General features: G+C 42.6%; 1 protein-coding gene across 1 annotated transcript in view; it reads left to right on the top strand.

The window, feature by feature from the left end:
• Positions 1 to 18,858, top strand: part of LOC129846612 (NLR family CARD domain-containing protein 3-like) — a 111,943-nt gene extending 93,085 nt beyond the window's left edge. Inside the window, 9 exon segments of the mRNA XM_055914563.1 lie at positions 1,970 to 2,086; positions 2,437 to 2,521; positions 2,651 to 2,879; positions 4,557 to 5,542; positions 5,544 to 6,325; positions 12,130 to 12,303; positions 17,466 to 17,639; positions 17,822 to 17,868; positions 18,314 to 18,858. Coding sequence (XP_055770538.1) covers positions 1,970 to 2,086; positions 2,437 to 2,521; positions 2,651 to 2,879; positions 4,557 to 5,542; positions 5,544 to 6,325; positions 12,130 to 12,303; positions 17,466 to 17,639; positions 17,822 to 17,868; positions 18,314 to 18,843 — 3,124 coding nt within the window. The 3' untranslated portion in view covers positions 18,844 to 18,858.
• Positions 18,859 to 22,263: the final 3,405 nt, after the last annotated feature.

The following is a 22,263-nucleotide window of genomic DNA, read 5'->3' on the forward strand; positions in this document are numbered from 1 at the left end:
ATAGTCTCATTATTACCTCAACTACCTGGTACCCTGCACATTGACTCAGTACTGGTACTCCTTATAGCCACATTATTACCTCAACTACCTGGTACCCCTGCACATTGACTCAGTACTGGTACTCCTTATAGTCTCATTATTACCTCAACTACCTGGTACCCCTGCACATTTACTCAGTATTGGTACTCCTTATAGTCTCATTATTACCTCAACTACCTGGTACCCCTGCACATTGACTCAGTACTGGTACTCCTTATAGTCTCATTATTACCTCAATAACCTGGTACCCCTGCACATTGACTCAGTACTGGTACTCCTTATAGTCTCATTATAACCACAACTACCTGGTACCCCTGCACATTGACTCAGTACTGGTACTCCTTATAGTCTCATTATTACCTCAACTACCTGGTACCCCTGCACATTGACTCAGTACTGGTACTCCTTATAGTCTCATTATTACCTCAACTACCTGATACCCCTGCACATTGACTCAGTACTGGTTCTCCTTATAGTCTCATTATTACCTCAACTACCTGGTACCCCTGCACATTGACTCAGTACTGGTACTCCTTATAGTCTCATTATTACCTCAACTACCTGGTACCCCTGCACATTGACTCAGTACTGATACTCCTTATAGTCTTATTATTACCTCAACTACCTGGTACCCCTGCACATTGACTCAGTACTGGTACTCCTTATAGTCTCATTATTACCTCAACTACCTGGTACCCCTGCACATTGACTCAGTACTGGTACTCCTTATAGTCTCATTATTACCTCAACTACCTGGTACCCCTGCACATTGACTCAGTACTGGTACTCCTTATAGTCACATTATTACCTCAACTACCTGGTACCCCTCCACATTGACTCAGTACTGGTACTCCTTATAGTCTCATTATAACCACAACTACCTGGTACCCCTGCACATTGACTCAGTACTGGTACTCCTTATAGCCTCCTTATTACCTCAACTACCTGGTACCCCTGCACATTGACTCAGTACTGGTACTCCTTATAGCCACATTATTACCTCAACTACCTGGTACCCTGCACATTGACTCAGTACTGGTACTCCTTATAGTCTCATTATTACCTCAACTACCTGGTACCCTGCACATTGACTCAGTACTGGTTCTCCTTATAGTCTCATTATTACCTCAACTACCTGGTACCCCTGCACATTGACTCAGTACTGATACTCCTTATAGTCTCATTATTACCTCAACTACCTGGTACCCCTGCACATTGACTCAGTACTGGTACTCCTTATAGTCTCATTATTACCTCAACTACCTGGTACCCTGCACATTGACTCAGTACTGGTACTCCTTATAGTCTCATTATTACCTCACCTACCTGGTACCCCTGCACATTGACTCAGTACTGGTACTCCTTATAGTCTCATTATTACCTCAACTACCTGGTACCCCTGCACATTGACTCAGTACTGGTACTCCTTATAGTCTCATTATTACCTCAACTACCTGGTACCCCTGCACATTGACTCAGTACTGGTACTCCTTATAGTCTCATTATTACCTCAACTACCTGGTACCCCTGCACATTGACTCAGTACTGGTACTCCTTATAGCCTCATTATTACCTAAACTACCTGGTACCCTTGCACATTGACTCAGTACTGGTACTCCTTATAGTCTCATTATTATGGTCGGTCACATTTGAGAGTGAGGCAAATATATAGCATTTTGCGGGGAAAACATATGATTATTTGTCCCTCTGAAATGAAAACATCAAGTGATAGATTTTAAACAATGTCTGTCATTGAACAACCCCATGCCATGTTTAGATCTCTTTCAGAAATGCTTTAAACAATAAAAGCTAATTTACTAACATTTCTGAAAATGGATATATAGCGTTTTGGAATGAAACTCTTCTTATGTTTCCCCATCAGAGCTCAGAGTAGATGAGAGATGTAATGTTTGTCTCTGTTGTGTTGAAGCCCAATCAAGCAGGAGAGACCAGCCTCCCCTGTTCCCAGCTGTGTGTCCATGAAGAGTGACAAGTCTATGATGCATCCTATAATGTTCAGAGAGGGAGACTTTTCTACTGAACAAAGGTAAGAAGAACTCATGGGTCATGGTCAGTGAGTTAAACAACACTGTCTCTAGTCATTTCTCCTCTCCCATTTTCCCATAATCCATAGGCTAATCCTTTTGTCCATTTTCATAGTCCTAAAACAATATCAAACAAACGCAACATTGTGTGCGTGTGCGTGTGTGTGTGTGTGTGTGTGTGTGTGTGTGTGTGTGTGTGTGTGTGTGTGTGTGTGTGTGTGTGTGTGTGTGTGTGTGTGTGTGTGTGTGTGTGTGTGTGTGTGTGTGTGTGTGTGTGTGTGTGTGTGTGTGTGTGTGTGTGTGCATGTGCACTCCCTGGATGAGGAGATGTAATCTCATGTTTTGTCCACAGAAACCAACAGGAGAGATCAGAGTCAGAGATTCTCAGTGGTCAGTCTTCCCAGAGTCATCAAACAGACCTGGCCTCCATATTCAGTGTATGTGGTCCTGTTATGTACATTTGTTTTTGTTTACCTCAAGTAAAGTTGATCTCTCAATCATTTATTAATGTGTTGATGCGAAAACATTTCTTCTCTTGTTTAACTTATTTACTTAATTTATTTCAGTTGCTTGAAGAGAATATTATTACATTTGTGAAGAACGAGCTGAAGATGTTCAAGAGGATTCTTAGTCCAGAACTCCCAGAAGGCTTTGAGAGTCAGAAGCAGGATAAGGAAGTGGTGGATGCTGAAGATGAGAAGCAGGAGAGCAGTGCCAGAGAGGGGGCTCTGAAGATCACACTGCACGTCCTGAGGAAAATGAACCAGAAGGAGCTTGCTGACACACTGGAGAAATGTAAGATCTGTCTGCCTCATGTTGAATGATGTTTTATAACATTTAAAAGCTGTAACTAAAGTACAGCTAAAGTAGCTGTGTAACTCAATGATATTGTAGCAGCCTTAACTAGAGGTCGACCGATTATGATTTTTCAACTTAGATACCGATTATTGGACGACCAAAAAAGCCGATACAATTTTTTTTACATTTCCTTGTAATAATGACAATTACAACAATACTGAATGAACACTTATTTTAACTTAATATAATACATCAATAAAATCAATCTTGCCTCAAGTAAATAATGAAACATGTTCAATTTGGTTGAAATAATGCAAAAACAAAGTGTTGGAGAAGAAAGTAAAAGTGCAATATGTGCCATGTAAGAAAGCTAACGTTTAAGTTCCTTGCTCAGAACATGAGAACATATGAAAGCTGGTGGTTCCTTTTAACATGAGTCTTCAATATTCCCAGACAAGAAGTTTTAGGTTGTAGTTATTATAGGAATTATAGGACTATTTCCCTCTATACCATTTGTATTTCATTAACCTTTGACTATTGGATGTTCTTATAGGCACTTTAGTATTGCCAGTGTAACAGTATAGCTTCCGTGCCTCTCCTCGCTCCTCCCTGGGCTCGAACCAGGAACACAACGACAACAGCCACCCTCGAAGCAGCGTTACCCATGCAGAGCAAGGGGAACAACCACTCCAAGTCTCAGAGCGAGTGACGTTTGAAACGCTAATAGCGCGCGCTAACTAGCTAGCCATTTCACTTCGGTTACACCAGCCTCATCTCGGGAGTTGATAGGCTTGAAGTCATAAACAGCGCAATGCTTGACGCACAACGAAGAGCTGCTGGCAAAACGCACGAAAGTGCTGTTTGAATGAATGTTTACGCGCCTGCTTCTGCCTACCACCACTCAGTCAGATACTTAGAGACTTGTATGCTTGTATGCTCAGTCAGATTATATATATTATCTAGCAGGACACGCTAGATAATATCTAGTAATATCATCAACCATGTGTAGTTAACTAGTGGTTATGATTGATTGATTGTTTTTTATAAGATAAGTTTAATGCTAGCTAGCAACTTACCTTGGCTTACTGTGTAACAGGCAGTCTCCTTGTGGAGTGCAAGGAGAGAGAGGCAGGTCGTTATTGCGTTGGACTAGTTAACCTGAAGGTTGCAAGATTGGATCCCCCGAGCTGACAAGGTGAAAATCTGTCATTCTGCCCCTGAACGAGGCAGTTAACCCACCGTTTCTAGGCCGTCATTGAAAATAAGAATGTGTTCTTAACTGACTTGCCTAGTTAAATAAAGAATTAAAAAATAAAACATCGGTGTCCAAAAATACCGATATCCGATTGTTATGAAAACTTGAAATCAGCCATTCCGATTAATCGGTCGACCTCTAGCCTTAACACAACACCTAGTGACCTCATCAAGTAGCAGCAGGGATGTGTTGTGGTGATTCATTTAGAGAGAGACAACATTAATAATACCATCAATAATACCAATAATAATATAATCAGTCACACCAGTCTGTCATGCATTATGACAACATTTACACATTTATACAGTCAGGTAAGAGAATGAAATAATTATAATTTAAAACTTTATAACAGTCCAACAATACTGTAGGCATTAAAACAGACGTAATATTAATATCCTCTGTGTTAATTCTTCATTCAGATGAGCTTGCTGTGATTTACCAACGTGAACTCAAATCTAATCTAAAGAAGAAGTTTCAATGTGTATTTGAGGGGATCGCTAAACAAGGAAACCCAACACTTCTCAATAAGATCTACACAGAGCTCTACATCACAGAGGGTGGAACAGGAGAGGTCAATAATGAACATGAGCTGAGACAGATTGAGACAACAACCAGGAAACAAGCAAGACCAGAGACTCCAATCAAATGTAACGACATCTTCACACCTTTAACTGGACAAGACAAACGTATCAGAACTGTGCTGACAAAGGGAGTCGCTGGCATTGGAAAAACAGTCTCTGTGCAGAAGTTCATTCTGGACTGGGCTGAAGGAATAGCAAATCAGGATGTCCAATTTGTATTTTCATTCCCTTTCCGGGAGCTGAATTTGATGAAAGAGGACAAACACACTTTCATTGAACTTCTCAATCACTTCTCAAAGGAAACCAAACAATCAGGAATCTCCAACTACAACAAGTACAAAGTTCTGTTCATCTTTGATGGTCTGGATGAGTGCCGACTGCCCCTAGACTTCCAGAATAACAAGATCTGTTGGGACGTCACAGAGTCAACCTCAGTGGACGTTCTGCTGACAAATCTCATCAAGGGAAATCTGCTTCCCTCTGCTCTCCTCTGGATAACTACCCGACCTGCAGCAGCCAATAAGATCCCTTCAGGGTGTGTTGACCAGGTGACAGAGGTACGAGGGTTCAATGACCCACAGAAGGAGGAGTACTTCAGGAAGAGATTCAGTGAAGAGGACCTGGCCAGCAGAATCATCTCACACATAAAGACATCAAGGAGCCTCCACATCATGTGCCACATTCCAGTCTTCTGTTGGATTTCTGCAACAGTCCTTGAACACATGCTGGAACATAAGAGAGAAGAGATGCCCAAGACTCTGACTGAGATGTACACACACCTTGTGGTGTTTCATACCAAACAGAAGAATGAAAAGTATCTTGGGAAAGAAAGAAGAGACAGATCCACACTGGAATAAAGAGAGCATTCTGTCACTGGGAAAACTGGCTTTTCAACAGCTTGTGAATGGCAATCTGATTTTCTATGAAGAAGACCTGAAAGAGGCTGGCATTGATGTCAATGAAGCCTCAGTGTACTCAGGATTGTGCACACAGCTCTTTAAAGAGGAATGTGTGCTGTACCAGGACAAGGTGTACTGCTTTGTTCATCTGAGCATTCAGGAGTTTCTGGCTGCTGTATATGTGTTCCTCTCATTCATCAACAACAATGAGAATCTAATGGACAAACTGCAAACAAACGACGAGCCTGAAGTTACTTTCTACAAGAGTGCTGTGGATAAAGCCTTACAAAGTGAGACGGGAAACCTGGACCTTTTCCTCCGCTTCCTTCTGGGCCTCTCACTGGAGTCCAATCAGAAGCACTTACAAGGTCTACTGACAAAGACAAAAAGCAGCTCACAGAGCCATGAAGGAACAGTGAAGTACATCAAGGAGAAGATCGGGGAGAATCCCTCTCCAGAGAGGTGCATCAATCTGTTTCACTGCCTGAATGAACTGAATGACCATTCTCTAGTGGAGGAGATCCAAAGCTACCTGAACTCAGGAAGTCTCTCAAAACCCAACCTGTCACCTGCACAGTGGTCAGCTCTGGTCTTTGTGTTGCTGACTTCAGAAAAGGAGCTGGATGTGTTTGACCTGAAGAAATACTCCAGATCAGAGGAAGGTCTTCTGAGGCTGCTGCCAGTGGTCAAAGCCTCCAGAGCTGTTCTGTGAGTAAATAAAATTACATTTAAGAACTAATCATCAGGAAGCATTATCCAGTTTAGAGAAAATGATGTACATAATCCGTATATAATTTTATGTTGAAAAACATATTGAATAAATTCATTGATTTTCACATTAGTATAACAATATGACCATACAATTCTAGGATATGGAAGATGAATCTATATGTTGTTTTGGATAATTAACCAAATGCATCTGCCATTGTCCTTCTACACTACTGGTGTTAAATCATGATGATCTCTCTGTCAGGCTGTCAGGCTGTGGAGTCACAGAGGAAGGCTGTGCTTCTCTGGTCTCAGCTCTGGAGTCAAACCCCTCACACCTGAGAGAGCTGGACCTGAGCTACAATGACCTGAAGGATTCAGGAGTGAAGCTGCTCTCTGCTGGACTGGGGAATCCCCACTGTAAACTGGAGACTCTGAGGTCAGTATTCCTGTAGTTGGTCAACAAGTGATAACTGTTCACCAGATCCACATGTGTTTACCAGACACACATAGTCCACACCATATGTGCTTGGACAGTGAAGCTTACAGTTTTACATTTGGTGCTATGCTCCAGCATTTTGGATTTGAGATAGAATGTTTCATATTAGGTGACAGGACAGAATGTCACCTTTTATTTTGAGAGGATTCATACATATATATTTTACAGTTTTATAAATGAAAGCACTTTATGTATGAAGTTCTGCCATTTGAAGAAGTCTTAAATACATATATGTTTTACCTTTTAAAAATGAAAGCATTTCATGTATGTACAGTGGCTTGCAAAACTTTTCACCCCCCTTGGCATTTTTCCTATTTTGTTGCCTAAAAACCTGTAATTAAAATAGATGTTTTGGGGGTTTGTATCTGTTGATGTACACAACATTCCTACCACTTTGAAGATGCTAAATATGTTTTCTTGTTAAACAACCAATAAATAAAAAAGAAAAGAACTTGAGTGTACATAACTATTCACCCCCCCAAAGTCAATACTTTGTAGAGCCACCTTTTACAGCAATTTCAGCTGCATGTCTCTTGGGGTATTTCTCTATAAGCTTGGCACATTTAGCCACTGGGATTTTTGCCCATTTTTCAAGGCAAAACTGCTCCAGCTCCTTCAAGTTGGATGGGCTCCGCTGGTGTACTGCAATCTGTAAGTCATTCCACAGATTCTCAATTGGATTGAGGTCTATGCTTTGACTTGACCATTACAAGACATTTACATGTTTCCCCTTAAACCACTCGAGTGTTGCTTTAGCAGTCTCAAAATCTCTGGTAGACTGAAACAGGTTTGCCTCCATAATTTCCCAGTATTTAGCGCCATCCATCATTCCTTCAATTCTAACCAGTTTCCCAGTCCCTGCCGATGAAAAACATCCCCACAGCATGATGCTGCCACCACCATGCTTCACTGTGGGGATGGGGTTCTCGGGGTGATGAGAGGTGTTGGGTTTGCGCCAGACATAGCGTTTTCCTTGATGGCCAAAAAGCTAAATAAACTCTGTGTCCTGATTCAGATCTGTTTAACCTTTACAGCCCTGGGGTCCCCCCCAGGTATAAATCATAGTTTTACATTGCAGCTACCATCACAAATAGCACAGAAGCAGCCAGAGTAATTACAGAGACCAACTTGAAATACCTAAATACTCATCATAAAACATTTATGAAAAATACATGGTGTACAGCAAATGAAAGACAAACATCTTGGGAATCCAGACAATATTTCAGATTTTTTAAGTGTTTTACAGCGAAAACACAATATAGCATTATATTAGCTTACCACAATAGCCAAAAACACAACCCATTTATCAGCAGCAAAAGTTAGCGATCGCAAAAAAACAGCAAAATATATATACTTTTACGCTAACCTTGATAAGTTTCATCAGATGACAGTCCTATAACATCAGGTTAAACAATACACTTATGTTTTGTTCGAAAATGTGCATATTTAGAGCTGAAATCCGTGGTTATACATTGTGAAAACGTAGCAACTTTTTTCTAGAATCTCCGGATATATTTCTGACACTCACCTATTCTGACCAAATAACTCATCATAAACTTTACTAAAAAATACATGTTGTACAGCAAATGATAGCTACACTAGTTCTTAATGCAACCGCCATGTTAGAATTCTAAAAATAACTTTAGCACGACACACAGCTTACGTTATAGCGAGACAGCGCCCAAAATCAGGGCCGAAAATAATACTAAACATTTTCGACAGAAATACGAAATAACATCATAAATGGGTCCTACTTTTGCTGAGCTTCCATCAGAATCTTGTACAAGGGGTCCTTTGTCCAGAATAATCGTTGTTTGGATTTAGAATGTCCTCTTCGTCTGTCGAATTAGCAACCAAAGCTAGCCAAGAGGCGCGAAGCTGTCCATCGTCACCAAATGCAGAGAACGGAACACGCCAAAACTCCCGATAAACTTTCAATAATCTGATAAAATTATATTGAAAAAACATACTTTACGATGATATTATCACATTTATCAAATAAAATCAAAGCCGGAGATATTAGCTGTCTATAACGAAAGCTTTTCAGAAGGCAATCCAGAGTTCCTTCCCGCCCCTTCCTGAACAAAGGAAATTGGGGTCATGTCATTCCAAGAGCTCTCTTTTGACCTCAGATAAAGCTAGACACCCCATTTCACCTCTCACTGCCTATTGACATCTAGTGGAAGGCGTATGAGTGCATGTATATCCATAGATTTCAAGCAAATGAATAGGGAGGCCCTGGAACAGAGCCTCGATTTCAGATTTTTCACTTTCTGACAGGAAGTTTGCTGCAAAATGAGTTCTGTTTTACTCACAGATATAATTCAAACGGTTTTAGAAACTTGAGAGTGTTTTCTATCCATTAGTAATAATAATATGCATATTGTACGAGCAAGAATTGAGTATGAGGCAGTTTAATTTGGGAACGATTTTTTACAAAGTGAAAACAGCGCCCCCATATCCCAAAGAGGTTAAACCATCTCTTAGTTTCCTGATTCAGATCTGTTTAAACCAACTCTTAGTTTCCTGATTCAGATCTGTTTAAACCAACTCTTAGTTTCCTGATTCAGATCTGTTCAAACCAACTCTTAGTTTCCTGATTCAGATCTGTTTAAACCAACTCTTAGTTTCCTGATTCAGATCTGTCTAAACCAACTCTTAGTTTCCTGATTCAGATCTGTTTAAACCAACTCTTAGTTTCCTGATTCAGATCTGTTTAAACCAACACTTAGTGTTATTATTCATTATTTATTTATGATTTGTATTAATCAAGGCATAATCAGGATTAATTTAGTATTGTTTAGAAACGTGTTATCTACTCCCTTAGACAGAACATTTCTCCAGTCATCATCCACAGTTCAGTTACTATTGGGCAAAACACAACCCAAAACACAACCAAAACAAACTGCAAATGCAACCAATGAGTTTGGAACCAAATACTACACTTTTGACTACTTTAATACACTATAAGTAAATTGATCAGAATATTTACGACTTCTTCAAATTATCAAAGTATGGGGGGACTAGATACATAAAGTGCTTTCATTTCTAAATGGTGAAAGAGATATGTATTAAAATACCCTCCAATAAAAGGTGACATTATATACTGTCACCTCATGTGAAACATTTGATCTGAATTCCAAAATGTTGGAGTATAGAGCCACATTTAAAATGTTAGCTTCACTGTCAAAATAGATATGGTCTGGACTGTTTACTCAATACAATCTAAATCTGATACCTCACTGTCTGTCTTTTGACTGATACTGCTTTTTAAACTGGTCTGGTCAGTCTACTCACATATTTGTACTATACATTTTTCTATCTGCAGGCAATACTTTGATAATTTGTCATTTCTAATAATGAAACATCCGTTTATGAATAGATATGGCAGGTTTCAGGACACTGATGTATCTGAAAATGTTGAATAAATATACTGCCACTATTTTCACCACCAAAAAATATCAGTGTGATTTTAATATGATTTGACTCTTTGCAGGCTGTCAGGCTGTCTAGTCACAGAGGAAGGCTGTGCTTCTCTGGTCTCAGCTCTGAGGTCAAACCCCTCACACCTGAGAGAGCTGGACCTGAGCTACAATCACCCAGGAGACTCAGGAGTCAGACTGCTCTCTGCTGGACTGGAGGATCCACACTGCAGACTGGAGAAACTCAAGTATGTAGAGGGTTTATGTCAATGTTCATATCAGACATGTTTGACTTATCAGGCTAGTTAAGACAAACATTCTAACCACCACTTGGACAAAGTTATATGCTGACTGTGTGTCCAGTGTGTGTGTGTCCTCTCAAACACAGACTGGACACACACAATAGACACACACACACACGCTGGACACACACACACACACACACACACACACACACTGGACAAAAGCTGTTGCCCAATACCTTGCACAGCAGTCGTTTCACCACAGGAAGCTGGGGTTGTTACAGTTAATGAACTGGATATTCTATGTTCATTATCACATATCAATCACACTTACAAAAGGGTTCATTGATTATTATATTGAATAACATATTGAATCAGTGCATTGATGTTCACATTAGTATAACATTTTGACCATACAATTCTAGGAGACAGAAGATGAATCTATATGTTGTTTGAGAGAATAAACCAAATGCATCTGCCATTGTCCTTCTACACTACTCGTTAAATTAACAGTGTGTTTGAAGTCATGATGATCTCTTTGTCAGGCTGTCAGGCTGTGGAGTCACAGAGGAAGGCTGTGCTTCTCTGGTCTCAGCTCTGGAGTCAAACCCCTCACACCTGAGAGAGCTGGACCTGAGCTACAATCACCTGAAGGATTCAGGAGTGAAGCTGCTCTCTGCTGGACTGGGGAATCCCCACTGTAAACTGGAGACTCTGAGGTCAGTATTCCTGTAGTTGGTCAACAAGTGATAACTGTTCACCAGATCCACATGTGTTTACCAGACACACATAGTCCACACCATATGTGTTTGGACAGTGAAGCTTACAGTTTTACATTTGGTGCTATGCTCCAGCATTTTGGATTTGAGATAGAATGTTTCATATTAGGTGACAGTACAGAATGTCACCTTTTATTTGAGGTTAATGATGAGAGGTTATCATGTTTTGTTGTCGCCTCTGTAACTTTCTCACTCATTATTATTCATGATTCATTCATGATTTGTATTAATCATCAGGATTAATTTAGTTATCTACTCACTTAGACAGAACATTACTCCACAATTTTAATATTGGGCCAAACATAACCAAATACTATACTTTTGACTACTTTAATACACTATAAGTGAATTGGTCAGAATACTTATGACTTCTTCAAATGGGGGGACTAGATACATAAAGTGATTTCATTTCTAAATGTGAAACAGATATGTATTAAAATACCCTCAAATAAAAGGTGACATTATATACTGTCACCTCATATAAAACATTTGATCTGAAATCCAAAATGTTGGAGTATAGAGTCACATTTAAAATGTTAGCTTCACTGTCAAAATAGATATGATATGGTGTGGACTGTATACTCAATACAATCTAAATCAGATACCTCACTGTCTGTCTTTTGACTGATACAGCTTTTAAACTGGTCTGGTCAGTCTTCTCAAATATTTGTACTATACATTTTTCTCTCTACAAGCAATACTTTGATAATTTGTCATTTCTAATAATGAAACATCCGTTTATGAATAGATATGGCAGGTTTCAGGACACTGATGTATCTGAATATGTTAAAACGTTATGCTTCCACTATTTTCACCACCAAAGAATATCAGTGTGATTTTAATATGATTTGTCTCTTTGCAGGCTGTCAGGCTGTGGAGTCACAGAGAAAGGCTGTGCTTCTCTGGTCTCAGCTCTGAGGTCAAACCCCTCACACCTGAGAGAGCTGGATCTGAGTAACAATGACCTGAAGGATTCAGGAGTGAAGCTGCTCTCTGCTGGACTGGGGAATCCCCACTGTAAACTGGAGACTCTGAGGTCAGTATTCCTGTAGTTGGTCAACAAGTGATAACTGTTCACCAGATCCACATGTGTTTACCAGACACACATAGTCCACACCATATGTGTTTGGACAGTGAAGCTTACAGTTTTACATTTGGTGCTATGCTCCAGCATTTTGGATTTGAGATAGAATGTTTCATATTAGGCGACAGTACAGAATGTCACCTTTTATTTAAAGGTATTCATACATATATATTTGACCGTTTAGAAATGTAAGTAGTTCTCCCATTTGAAGAAGTCTTAATTATTTGGAAAAATTAGCTTATATTATATTAAATTAGACAGAACTTTAGTATTTGGTTGTAAACTTGTTGAATTCATTTGCTGTTTGTCTTGGTTGTGTTTTGGATGTTTTTCCTAATAGAAACTGAATGGTGAATAATATCCTGTCATTTTGGAGTCACTTCACTTGTATTGTCAGTAAGAATAGAAGATGTTTCTGAACACTTCTACATTCATGTGGATGCTATCATGATTATGAATAATCAGGAATGAATCGTGAATAATGATAAATGAGAAAGTTACAGAGGCACAAAGATCATACCCCATATGAACATTTAGAAAAAAATATACTGCCACTATTTTCACCACCAAAGAATATCAGTGTGATTTTAATATGATTTGACTCTTTGCAGGCTGTCAGGCTGTGGAGTCACAGAGGAAGGCTGTGCTTCTCTGGTCTCAGCTCTGAGGTCAAACCCCTCACACCTGAGAGAGCTGGACCTGAGCTACAATCACCCAGGAGACTCAGGAGTCAGACTGCTCTCTGCTGGACTGGAGGATCCACACTGCAGACTGGAGAAACTCAAGTATGTAGAGGGTTTATGTCCATGTTCATATCAGACATGTTTGACTTATCAGGCTGGTTAAGACAAACATTCTTACCACCACTTGGACAAAGTTATATGCAGACTGTGTGTGTCCAGTGTGTGTGTGTCCAGTGTGTCCAGTGTATGTGTGTGTGTCCTCTCAAACACAGACTGGACACACACAATAGACACACACACACACACACAATAGACACACACACACGCTGGACATACAAACACACACACACTGGACACACACACACACACACACACACACTGGACAAAAGCTGTTGCCCAATACCTTGCACAGCAGTCGTTTCACCACAGGAAGCTGGGGTTGTTACAGTTAATGAACTGGATATTCTATGTTCATTATCACATATCAATCACACTTACAAAAGGGTTCATTGATCATTATATTGATTAACATATTGAATCAGTGCATTGATTGTCACGTTAGTATAACAATATGACCATACAATTCTAGGAGATGGAAGATGAATCTATATGTTGTTTGAGAGAATAAACCAAATGCATCTGTCATTGTCCCTCTACACTACTGGTGTTAAAACTTCTTAGAACTAGGGGGCGACATTTTCACTTTTGGATGAATTTGTGCCCAAATTAAACGGCCTCGTACTCTGTCCTAAATCATATGATATGCATATTATTATTACTATTGGATAGAAAACACTCTGAAGTTTCTAAAACTGTTTGAATTATATCTGTGAGTAAAACAGAACTCATATGGCAGGCAAACTTCCAAACAGGAAGTGAAAATTCTGAAAATGGGGCTCTGTGTCAGGGCTTGCCTATTCAATTGCCTTATATTTATGGATCTGTATGCACTTCATACGCCTTCCACTAGATGTCAACAGGCAGTAGAACGTGGAATGAAGCGTCTAGCCTGATGTGGGACCGAATGAGAGCCTTTGGAGTGACAGGTCAGGCAGATTGCCAGTTCTTGGCCACGCGCAGAGGGCATGTGATGTCTTTGTCTGCACTGCGTTAGATAGACATGAGGAAATGCTCCGTTTGAGACGTTATTGGATATATATGAGAAAAACATCTTGAAGATTGATTCTCAACTTAGTTTGACCAGTTTATTCGACTTTTAATATAACTTTTTGAAGTTTTCGTTCATTGCGCAAATGTGTATGGACACGTGAGCTACACATGCTAGCCAAAGTTGCTAATTTGACAGAAGTAATAGACATTATAAAACAAAACAACGATTTATTGTGGAACTAGGATTCCTGGCACTGCCTTGAAAGTTCATCAAAGGTAAGGGAATATTTATGATGTAATTTCGTATTTCTGTTGACTCTGTTGACTCCAACATGGCGGAGAATGCCTGAGCGCTGTCTCAGATTATTGCATGCTGTGCTTTTTACTAAAGTTATTTTTTTAAATCTAACACAGCGGTTGCATTAAGAACCAGTGTATCTTTAATTATATGTAAAACATGTATCTTTCATCAAAGTTTATGATGAGTATTTCTGTATTTCACGTTGCTCTCTGTAATTATTTTGGCTGTTTTGGAGCCATTTCTGAACATGGCGCCAATGTAAAACCACGATTTCTGGCTATAAATATGCACATTTTCGAACAAAACATAAATGTATTGTATAACATGATGTCATAAGACTGTCATCTGATGAAGTTGTTCAAAGGTTAGTGATTAATTTTATCTCTAATTGTGGGTTTTGTGAAAGCTATCTTTGCGGTGAAAAAATGGCTTTGTTTTTTGGGATATGGTGGTGAGCTAACATAAATATATGTTGTGTTTTCGCTGTAAAACATTTTAAAAATCGGACATGTTGGCTGGATTCACAAGATGTTTATCTTTCATTTGCTGTATTGGACTTGTGATTTCATGAAATTATATTATATGATATCCCTGTGGCGCTATGCTAGTCAGCATTTCTGATGAGGATGATCCCGGATCCGGGATGGGGGGTCCGTAGAGGATTTATTAAATTAACAGTGTGTTTGTGAAGTCATGATGATCTCTTTGCAGGCTGTCAGGCTGTGGAGTCACAGAGGAAGGCTGTGCTTCTCTGGTCTCAGCTCTGAGGTCAAACCCCTCACACCTGAGAGAGCTGGATCTGAGTAACAATAACCTGAAGGATTCAGGAGTGAAGCTGCTCTCTGCTGGACTGGGGAATCCCCACTGTAAACTGGAGACTCTGAGGTCAGTATTCCTGTAGTTGGTCAACAAGTGATAACTGTTCACCAGATCCACATGTGTTTACCAGACACACATAGTCCACACCATATGTGCTTGGACAGTGAAGCTTACAGTTTTACATTTGGTGTTATGCTCCAGCATTTTGGATTTGAGAGAGAATGTTTCATATTAGGTGACAGTACAGAATGTCACCTTTTATTTGAGGTTAATGGTGAGAGGTTAGTATGTTTTGTTGTTGCCAAATGCTGGAGTATAGAGCCACATTTAAAATATTAGCTTCACTGTCAAAATAGATATGGTGTGGACTGTATACTCAATACAATCTAAATCTGATACCTCACTGTCTGTCTTTTGACTGATACTGCTTTTTAAACTGGTCTGGTCAGTCTACTCAAATATTTGTACTATACATGTTTCTCTCTACAAGTAATATTATGATAATTTGTCATTTCTAATAATGATACATTCATTTATGAATAGAAATGGCAGGTTTCAGGACACGGATGTATCTGAACATTTTGAAAATACACTGCTCAAAAACATAAAGGGAACACTTAAACAACACAATGTAACTCCAAGTCAATCACACTTCTTTGAAATCAAACTGTCCACTTTGGAAGAAACACTGATTGACAATAAATTTCACATGCTGTTGTGCAAATGGAATAGACAAAAGGTGGAAATTATAGGCAATTAGCAAGACACCCCCAATAAAGGAGTGGTTCTGCAGGTGGTGACCACAGACCACTTCTCAGTTCCTATGCTTCCTGGCTGATGTTTTGGTCACTTTTGAATGCTGGCGGTGCTTTCACTCTAGTGGTAGCATGAGACGGAGTCTACAACCCACACAAGTGGCTCAGGTAGTGCAGCTCATCCAGGATGGCACATCAATGCGAGCTGTGGCAAGAAGGTTTTCTGTGTCTGTCAGCGTAGTGTCCAGAGCATGGAGGCGCTACCAGGAGACAGGCCAGTACATCAGGAGACGTGGAGGAGGCCGTACGAGGGCAACAACCCAGCAGCAGGGCCGCTACCTCCGCCATTGTGCAAGGAGGAGCACTGCCAGAGCACTGCAAAATGACCTCCAGCAGGCCACAAATGTGCATGTGTCTGCTCAAACGGTCAGAAACAGACTCCATGAGGGTGGTATGAGGGCCCGACGTCAACAGGTGAGGGTTGTGCTTACAGCCCAACACCGTGCAGGACGTTTGGCATTTGCCAGAGAACACCAATATTGGCAAATTCTTCACAGATGAAAGCAGGTTCACACTGAGCACATGTGTCAGACGTGACAGTCTGGAGACGCCGTGGAGAACGTTCTGCTGCCTGCAACACCCTCCAGCATGACCGGTTTGGCGGTGGGTCAGTCATGGTGTGGGGTGGCATTTCTTTGTGGGGCCGCACAGCCCTCCATGTGCTCGCCAGTGGTAGCCTGACTGCCAATTAGGTACCGAGATGAGATCCTCAGACCCCTTGTGAGACCATATGCTGACACATGCACATTTGTGGCCTGCTGGAGGTCATTTTGTAGGGCTCTGGCAGTGCTCCTCCTTGCACAAAGGCGGAGGTAGCGGCCCTGCTGCTGGGTTGTTGCCCTCCTACGGCCTCCTCCACGTCTCCTGATGTACTGGCCTGTCTCCTGGTAGCGCCTCCATGCTCTGGACACTACGCTGACAGACACAGAAAACCTTCTTGCCACAGCTCGCATTGATGTGCCATCCTGGATGAGCTGCACTACCTGAGCCACTTGTGTGGGTTGTAGACTCCGTCTCATGCTACCACTAGAGTGAAAGCACCGCCAGCATTCAAAAGTGACCAAAACATCAGCCAGGAAGCATAGGAACTGAGAAGTGGTCTGTGGTCACCACCTGCAGAACCACTTCTTTATTGGGGGTGTCTTGCTAATTGCCTATAATTTCCACCTTTTGTCTATTCCATTTGCACAACAGCATGTGAAATTTATTGTCAATCAGTGTTTCTTTCAAAGTGGACAGTTTGATTTCAAAGAAGTGTGATTGACTTGGAGTTACATTGTGTTGTTTAAGTGTTCCCTTTATTTTTTTTGAGCAGTGTATATACTGCCACTATTTTCACCACCAAAGAATATCAGTGTAATTTTAATATGATTTGACTCTTTGCAGGCTGTCAGGCTGTCTAGTCACAGAGGAAGGCTGTGCTTCTCTGGTCTCAGCTCTGAGGTCAAACCCCTCACACCTGAGAGAGCTGGACCTGAGCTACAATCACCCAGGAGACTCAGGAGTCAGACTGCTCTCTGTTGGACTGGAGGATCCACACTGCAGACTGGAGAAACTCAAGTATGAAGAGGGTTTATGTCAATGTTCATATCAGACATGTTTGACTTATCAGGCTAGTTAAGACAAACATTCTGACCACCATTTGGACAAAGTTATATCATGAATGTGTGTGTGTAAAGTGTGTGTGTGTGTGTTCAGGTGTATCCCTCAATGACTGTCTGTTCTTCTGCTTACCGCTACAGTGTGGAACATGGTGGAGAGAACAGAATGAAACCTGGGCCTAGAAAATGTGAGTGTTGACTGCTGTGAATAATATGACCAAGAATAAGTCTTAATTCAAGTTAAGTCAAAGTCAAAGACCACCATCATTACTGACTTGGTCATATTAAATATCAGCTGTAGTTTTACAGAAACAGAAATCAGGGACACCAACGTTTACAAAGAGTTGCTTTGACAATGTGTGTGTGTGTGTGTGTGTGTGTGTGTGTGTGTGTGTGTGTGTGTGTGTGTGTGTGTGTGTGTGTGTGTGTGTGTGTGTGTGTGATTAATGGGAATAAGTGTGTTTTATATTACCATACAGTATAACATATGATCATTCAACAAGTCTCAAGTTACCTTAACTTCTCCTTTTGATACCTAGAAACATCTACATTAAATGAATTAGTGAAAAGTAAGTTAACATTCTAATGTGAATGATGATGATTTCTAATATTGTGTCTGGTTTCATCCATCAGATGTCTGTGATCTCACACTGGACCCAAACACAGTAAACAGATTCCTCTCTCTGTCTGAGGAGAACAGAAAGGTGACATGTAGGAGAGAGAAGCAGCCGTATCCTGATCACCCAGAGAGATTTGAGGGCTGTAAACAGGTGCTGTGTAGAGAGGGTCTGACTGGGCGCTGTTACTGGGAGGTAGAGTGGAGTGGGAGGGGGGCTGGTATAGGAGTGACATATAAAGGAATCAGCAGGAGAGGAGAGGTTAATGACTGTTGGCTTGGATCCAATGACAAGTCCTGGAGTCTGTCCTGCTCCTACAACAGTTACAGAGCCTGGCACAATAATAATTCCACTACCATAGACGTCCCCCCCTCCAGCTCCTACAGAGTAGGAGTGTATCTGGACTGGCCAGCCGGCACTCTGTCCTTCTATAGAGCCTCCTCTGACACACTGACCCACCTGTCCACATTCACCTCCACATTCACTGAGCCCCTCTATCCAGCGTTTAGGGTTTATGATGTTAACTCCTCAGTGTCCCTGAAATAATAACCTGATACACACACACACACACACACACACACTGGACACACACACACACACACACACTGGACACACACACACACTGGACAGACACACACACACTGGACACACACACACACTGGACAGACACACACACACTGGACACACACACACACTGGACACACACACACACTGGACAGACACACACACACACTGGACACACACACACACACACTGGAGAAACACACACACACACACAGGACACACACACACACATGCGTGTCTTCCTATAATTGTGACAATGTTAAAATACCAATGTGATCATTTGTTGTCTTTTATATAGAATAACAAATTGTATAATTATATATGGACATACGCTCCATAGTTGTACAAGTATACAAGGATATATTGTACTTTTCATAATAAACATACTTGAAACAAGAAAAGCATGTTAATTGTGAAAACAGTTTGGTTATTGATGTTACGTTTCCTCTGTCAGGTTGACGTTAACCTGCGACTGGTTGAAACATGAAACAAACATGAAATGAAATACAAACAATTAAATATGTAAAATTGAATTGTACAATTTGTACGACAAGTGTTGTGATGCAGGGTTACTATAGCAACAGAGTTCTCTGCTCTCTCTCTCTGCTCTCTGCTCTCAGCCTGCTCTCTGCTCTCTCTCTGTTCTCTGCTCTCTCTCCATCTGCTGCTCTCTCTCCCCCTCTGCTCTTTCTGCTCTCTCTGCTCTCTCTGCCCTCTGCTCTCTCTGCCCTCTGCTCTCTCTATCCCTCTGCTCTCTCTCTCTCTGCTCTCTCTGCCCTAACTCTTCTCACTCTCTCTTCTCTTCTCTCTGCTCTCACTCTCTGCTCTCTCTCTCTGCTCTCTCTCTCTGCTCTCTCCCTCTCTCTGCTCTGTCTCTCTGCTCTCTTCTCTATCTCTCCCTCTGCTCTCTCTGCACTCTCTGCTCTCTTTGCTCTCTTCTCTCTGTTCTCTGCTCTCTCTCTCCCTCTGCTCTCTCTGCTCTGCCCTCTCTCCTCTCTCTCACGCTGCTCTCTCTGCTCTGCCCTCTCTCCTCTCTCTCTGTTCACTGCTCTCTCTGCTCTCTCCCTCTGCTCTCTCTGCTCTGCTCTCTCTGCTCTCTGCTCTCTCTCTTTTCTCTGCTCTTCTCTCTGCTCTCTCTCTGCTCTCTCACTCTGCTCTCTCTGCGCTCTCTCTGCTCTCTCTCTGCTCTCTCTCTGTTCGCTGCTCTCGCTCTCCCTCTGCTCTCTGCTCTGCTGCTCTCTCTTTTCTCTGCTCTCTCTCTCTGCCCTCTGCTCTCTGCTCTCTCACTCTCTCTTTGCTTTCTCAGCCTGCTCTCTGCTCGCTCTCTCTCTCTGCTCTCTCACTCTCTGCTCTCTCTCTCCCTCTGCTCTCCGCTCTCTGCTCTCTCTCTGCTCTCTCAGCCTGCTCTCTGCTCTCGCTGTTCGCTGCTCTCTCTCCCTCTGCTCTCTCTGCTCTCTCTTTTCTTGCTCTCTCTCTCTCTGCCCTCTGCTCTCGCTCTGCTCTCTCGCTCTCTCTCTCTTTGCTCTCTCTCTCTGCTATCTCAGCCTACTCTCTGCTCTCTCTCTGCTCCCTCTCTGCTCTGCCCTCTCTCTCTCGCTCTCTCTGCTCTGCCCTCTCTCTCTCGCTCTCTCTGCTCTCTCTCTGCTCTCTCAGCCTGCTTTCTGCTCTGCCCTCTCTCTCCCTCTGCTCTCTCTCTCTGCTGCTCTCGCTCTTTCTCTGCTCTCTACTCTCTGCTCTCTGCCCTCTCTGTTCTCTGCTCTCTCTCCCTCTGCACTCTGTTCTGTTCTCTATCACTCCCTCTGCTCTCTGCTCTCTATTTTCTCTGTTCTTCTCTGTTCTCTCTCTCTGCTCTCTCTCTCTGTTCTCTGCTCTCTCTGCTCTCTGCTCTCTCTGCTCTCTGCTCTCTCTCTTTCTTCTCTCTGGTATTTTGACCTTAAGAAGTTTTAACCCTCCCGCTGTCCTCGAGTCATGTTGACCCTCCACTGTGATCAACCCTCCCACTGTCCTCCAGTCATGTTGACCCTCCACTGTGATCAACCCCCCCACTGTCCTCCAGTCATGTTGACCCTCCACTGTGATCAACCCTCCTGCTGTCCTCCAGTCATGTTGACCCTCCACTGTGATCAACCCTCCTGCTGTCCTCCAGTCATGTTGACCCTCCACTGTGATCAACCCTCCCACTGTCCTCCAGTCATGTTGACCCTCCACTGATCAACCCTCCCACTGTCCTCCAGTCATGTTGACCCTCCACTGTGATCAACCCTCCTGCTGTCCTCCAGTCATGTTGACCCTCCACTGTGATCAACCCTCCTGCTGTCCTCCAGTCATGTTGACCCTCCACTGTGATCAACCCTCCCACTGTCCTCCAGTCATGTTGACCCTCCACTGTGATCAACCCTCCCACTGTCCTCCAGTCATGTTGACCCTCCACTGTGATCAACCCTCCTGCTGTCCTCCAGTCATGTTGACCCTCCACTGTGATCAACCCTCCTGCTGTCCTCCAGTCATGTTGACCCTCCACTGTGATCAACCCTCCTGCTGTCCTCCAGTCATGTTGACCCTCCACTGTGATCAACCCTCCTGCTGTCCTCCAGTCATGTTGACCCTCCACTGTGATCAACCCTCCTGCTGTCCTCCAGTCATGTTGACCCTCCACTGTGATCAACCCTCCCGCTGTCCTCCAGTCATGTTGACCCTCCACTGTGATCAACCCTCCTGCTGTCCTCCAGTCATGTTGACCCTCCACTGTGATCAACCCCCCCACTGTCCTCCAGTCATGTTGACTCTCCACTGTGATCAACCCCCCCGCTGTCCTCCAGTCATGTTGACCCTCCACTGTGATCAACCCTCCTGCTGTCCTCCAGTCATGTTGACCCTCCACTGTGATCAACCCTCCCACTGTCCTCCAGTCATGTTGACCCTCCACTGTGATCAACCCCCCCACTGTCCTCCAGTCATGTTGACCCTCCACTGTGATCAACCCTCCCGCTGTCCTCCAGTCATGTTGACCCTCCACTGATCAACCCTCCTGCTGTCCTCCAGTCATGTTGACCCTCCACTGTGATCAACCCCCCCACTGTCCTCCAGTCATGTTGACCCTCCACTGTGATCAACCCTCCCACTGTCCTCCAGTCATGTTGACCCTCCACTGTGATCAACCCCCCCACTGTCCTCCAGTCATGTTGACCCTCCACTGTGATCAACCCTCCCACTGTCCTCCAGTCATGTTGACCCTCCACTGTGATCAACCCCCCCACTGTCCTCCAGTCATGTTGACCCTCCACTGTGATCAACCCTCCCACTGTCCTCCAGTCATGTTGACCCTCCACTGTGATCAACCCTCCCACTGTCCTCCAGACATGTTGACCCTCCACTGTGATCAACCCTCCCACTGTCCTCCAG

The sequence above is a fragment of the Salvelinus fontinalis genome, unplaced genomic scaffold (assembly GCF_029448725.1).
Source record: "Salvelinus fontinalis isolate EN_2023a unplaced genomic scaffold, ASM2944872v1 scaffold_0600, whole genome shotgun sequence".
Lineage (NCBI taxonomy): Eukaryota > Metazoa > Chordata > Actinopteri > Salmoniformes > Salmonidae > Salvelinus > Salvelinus fontinalis.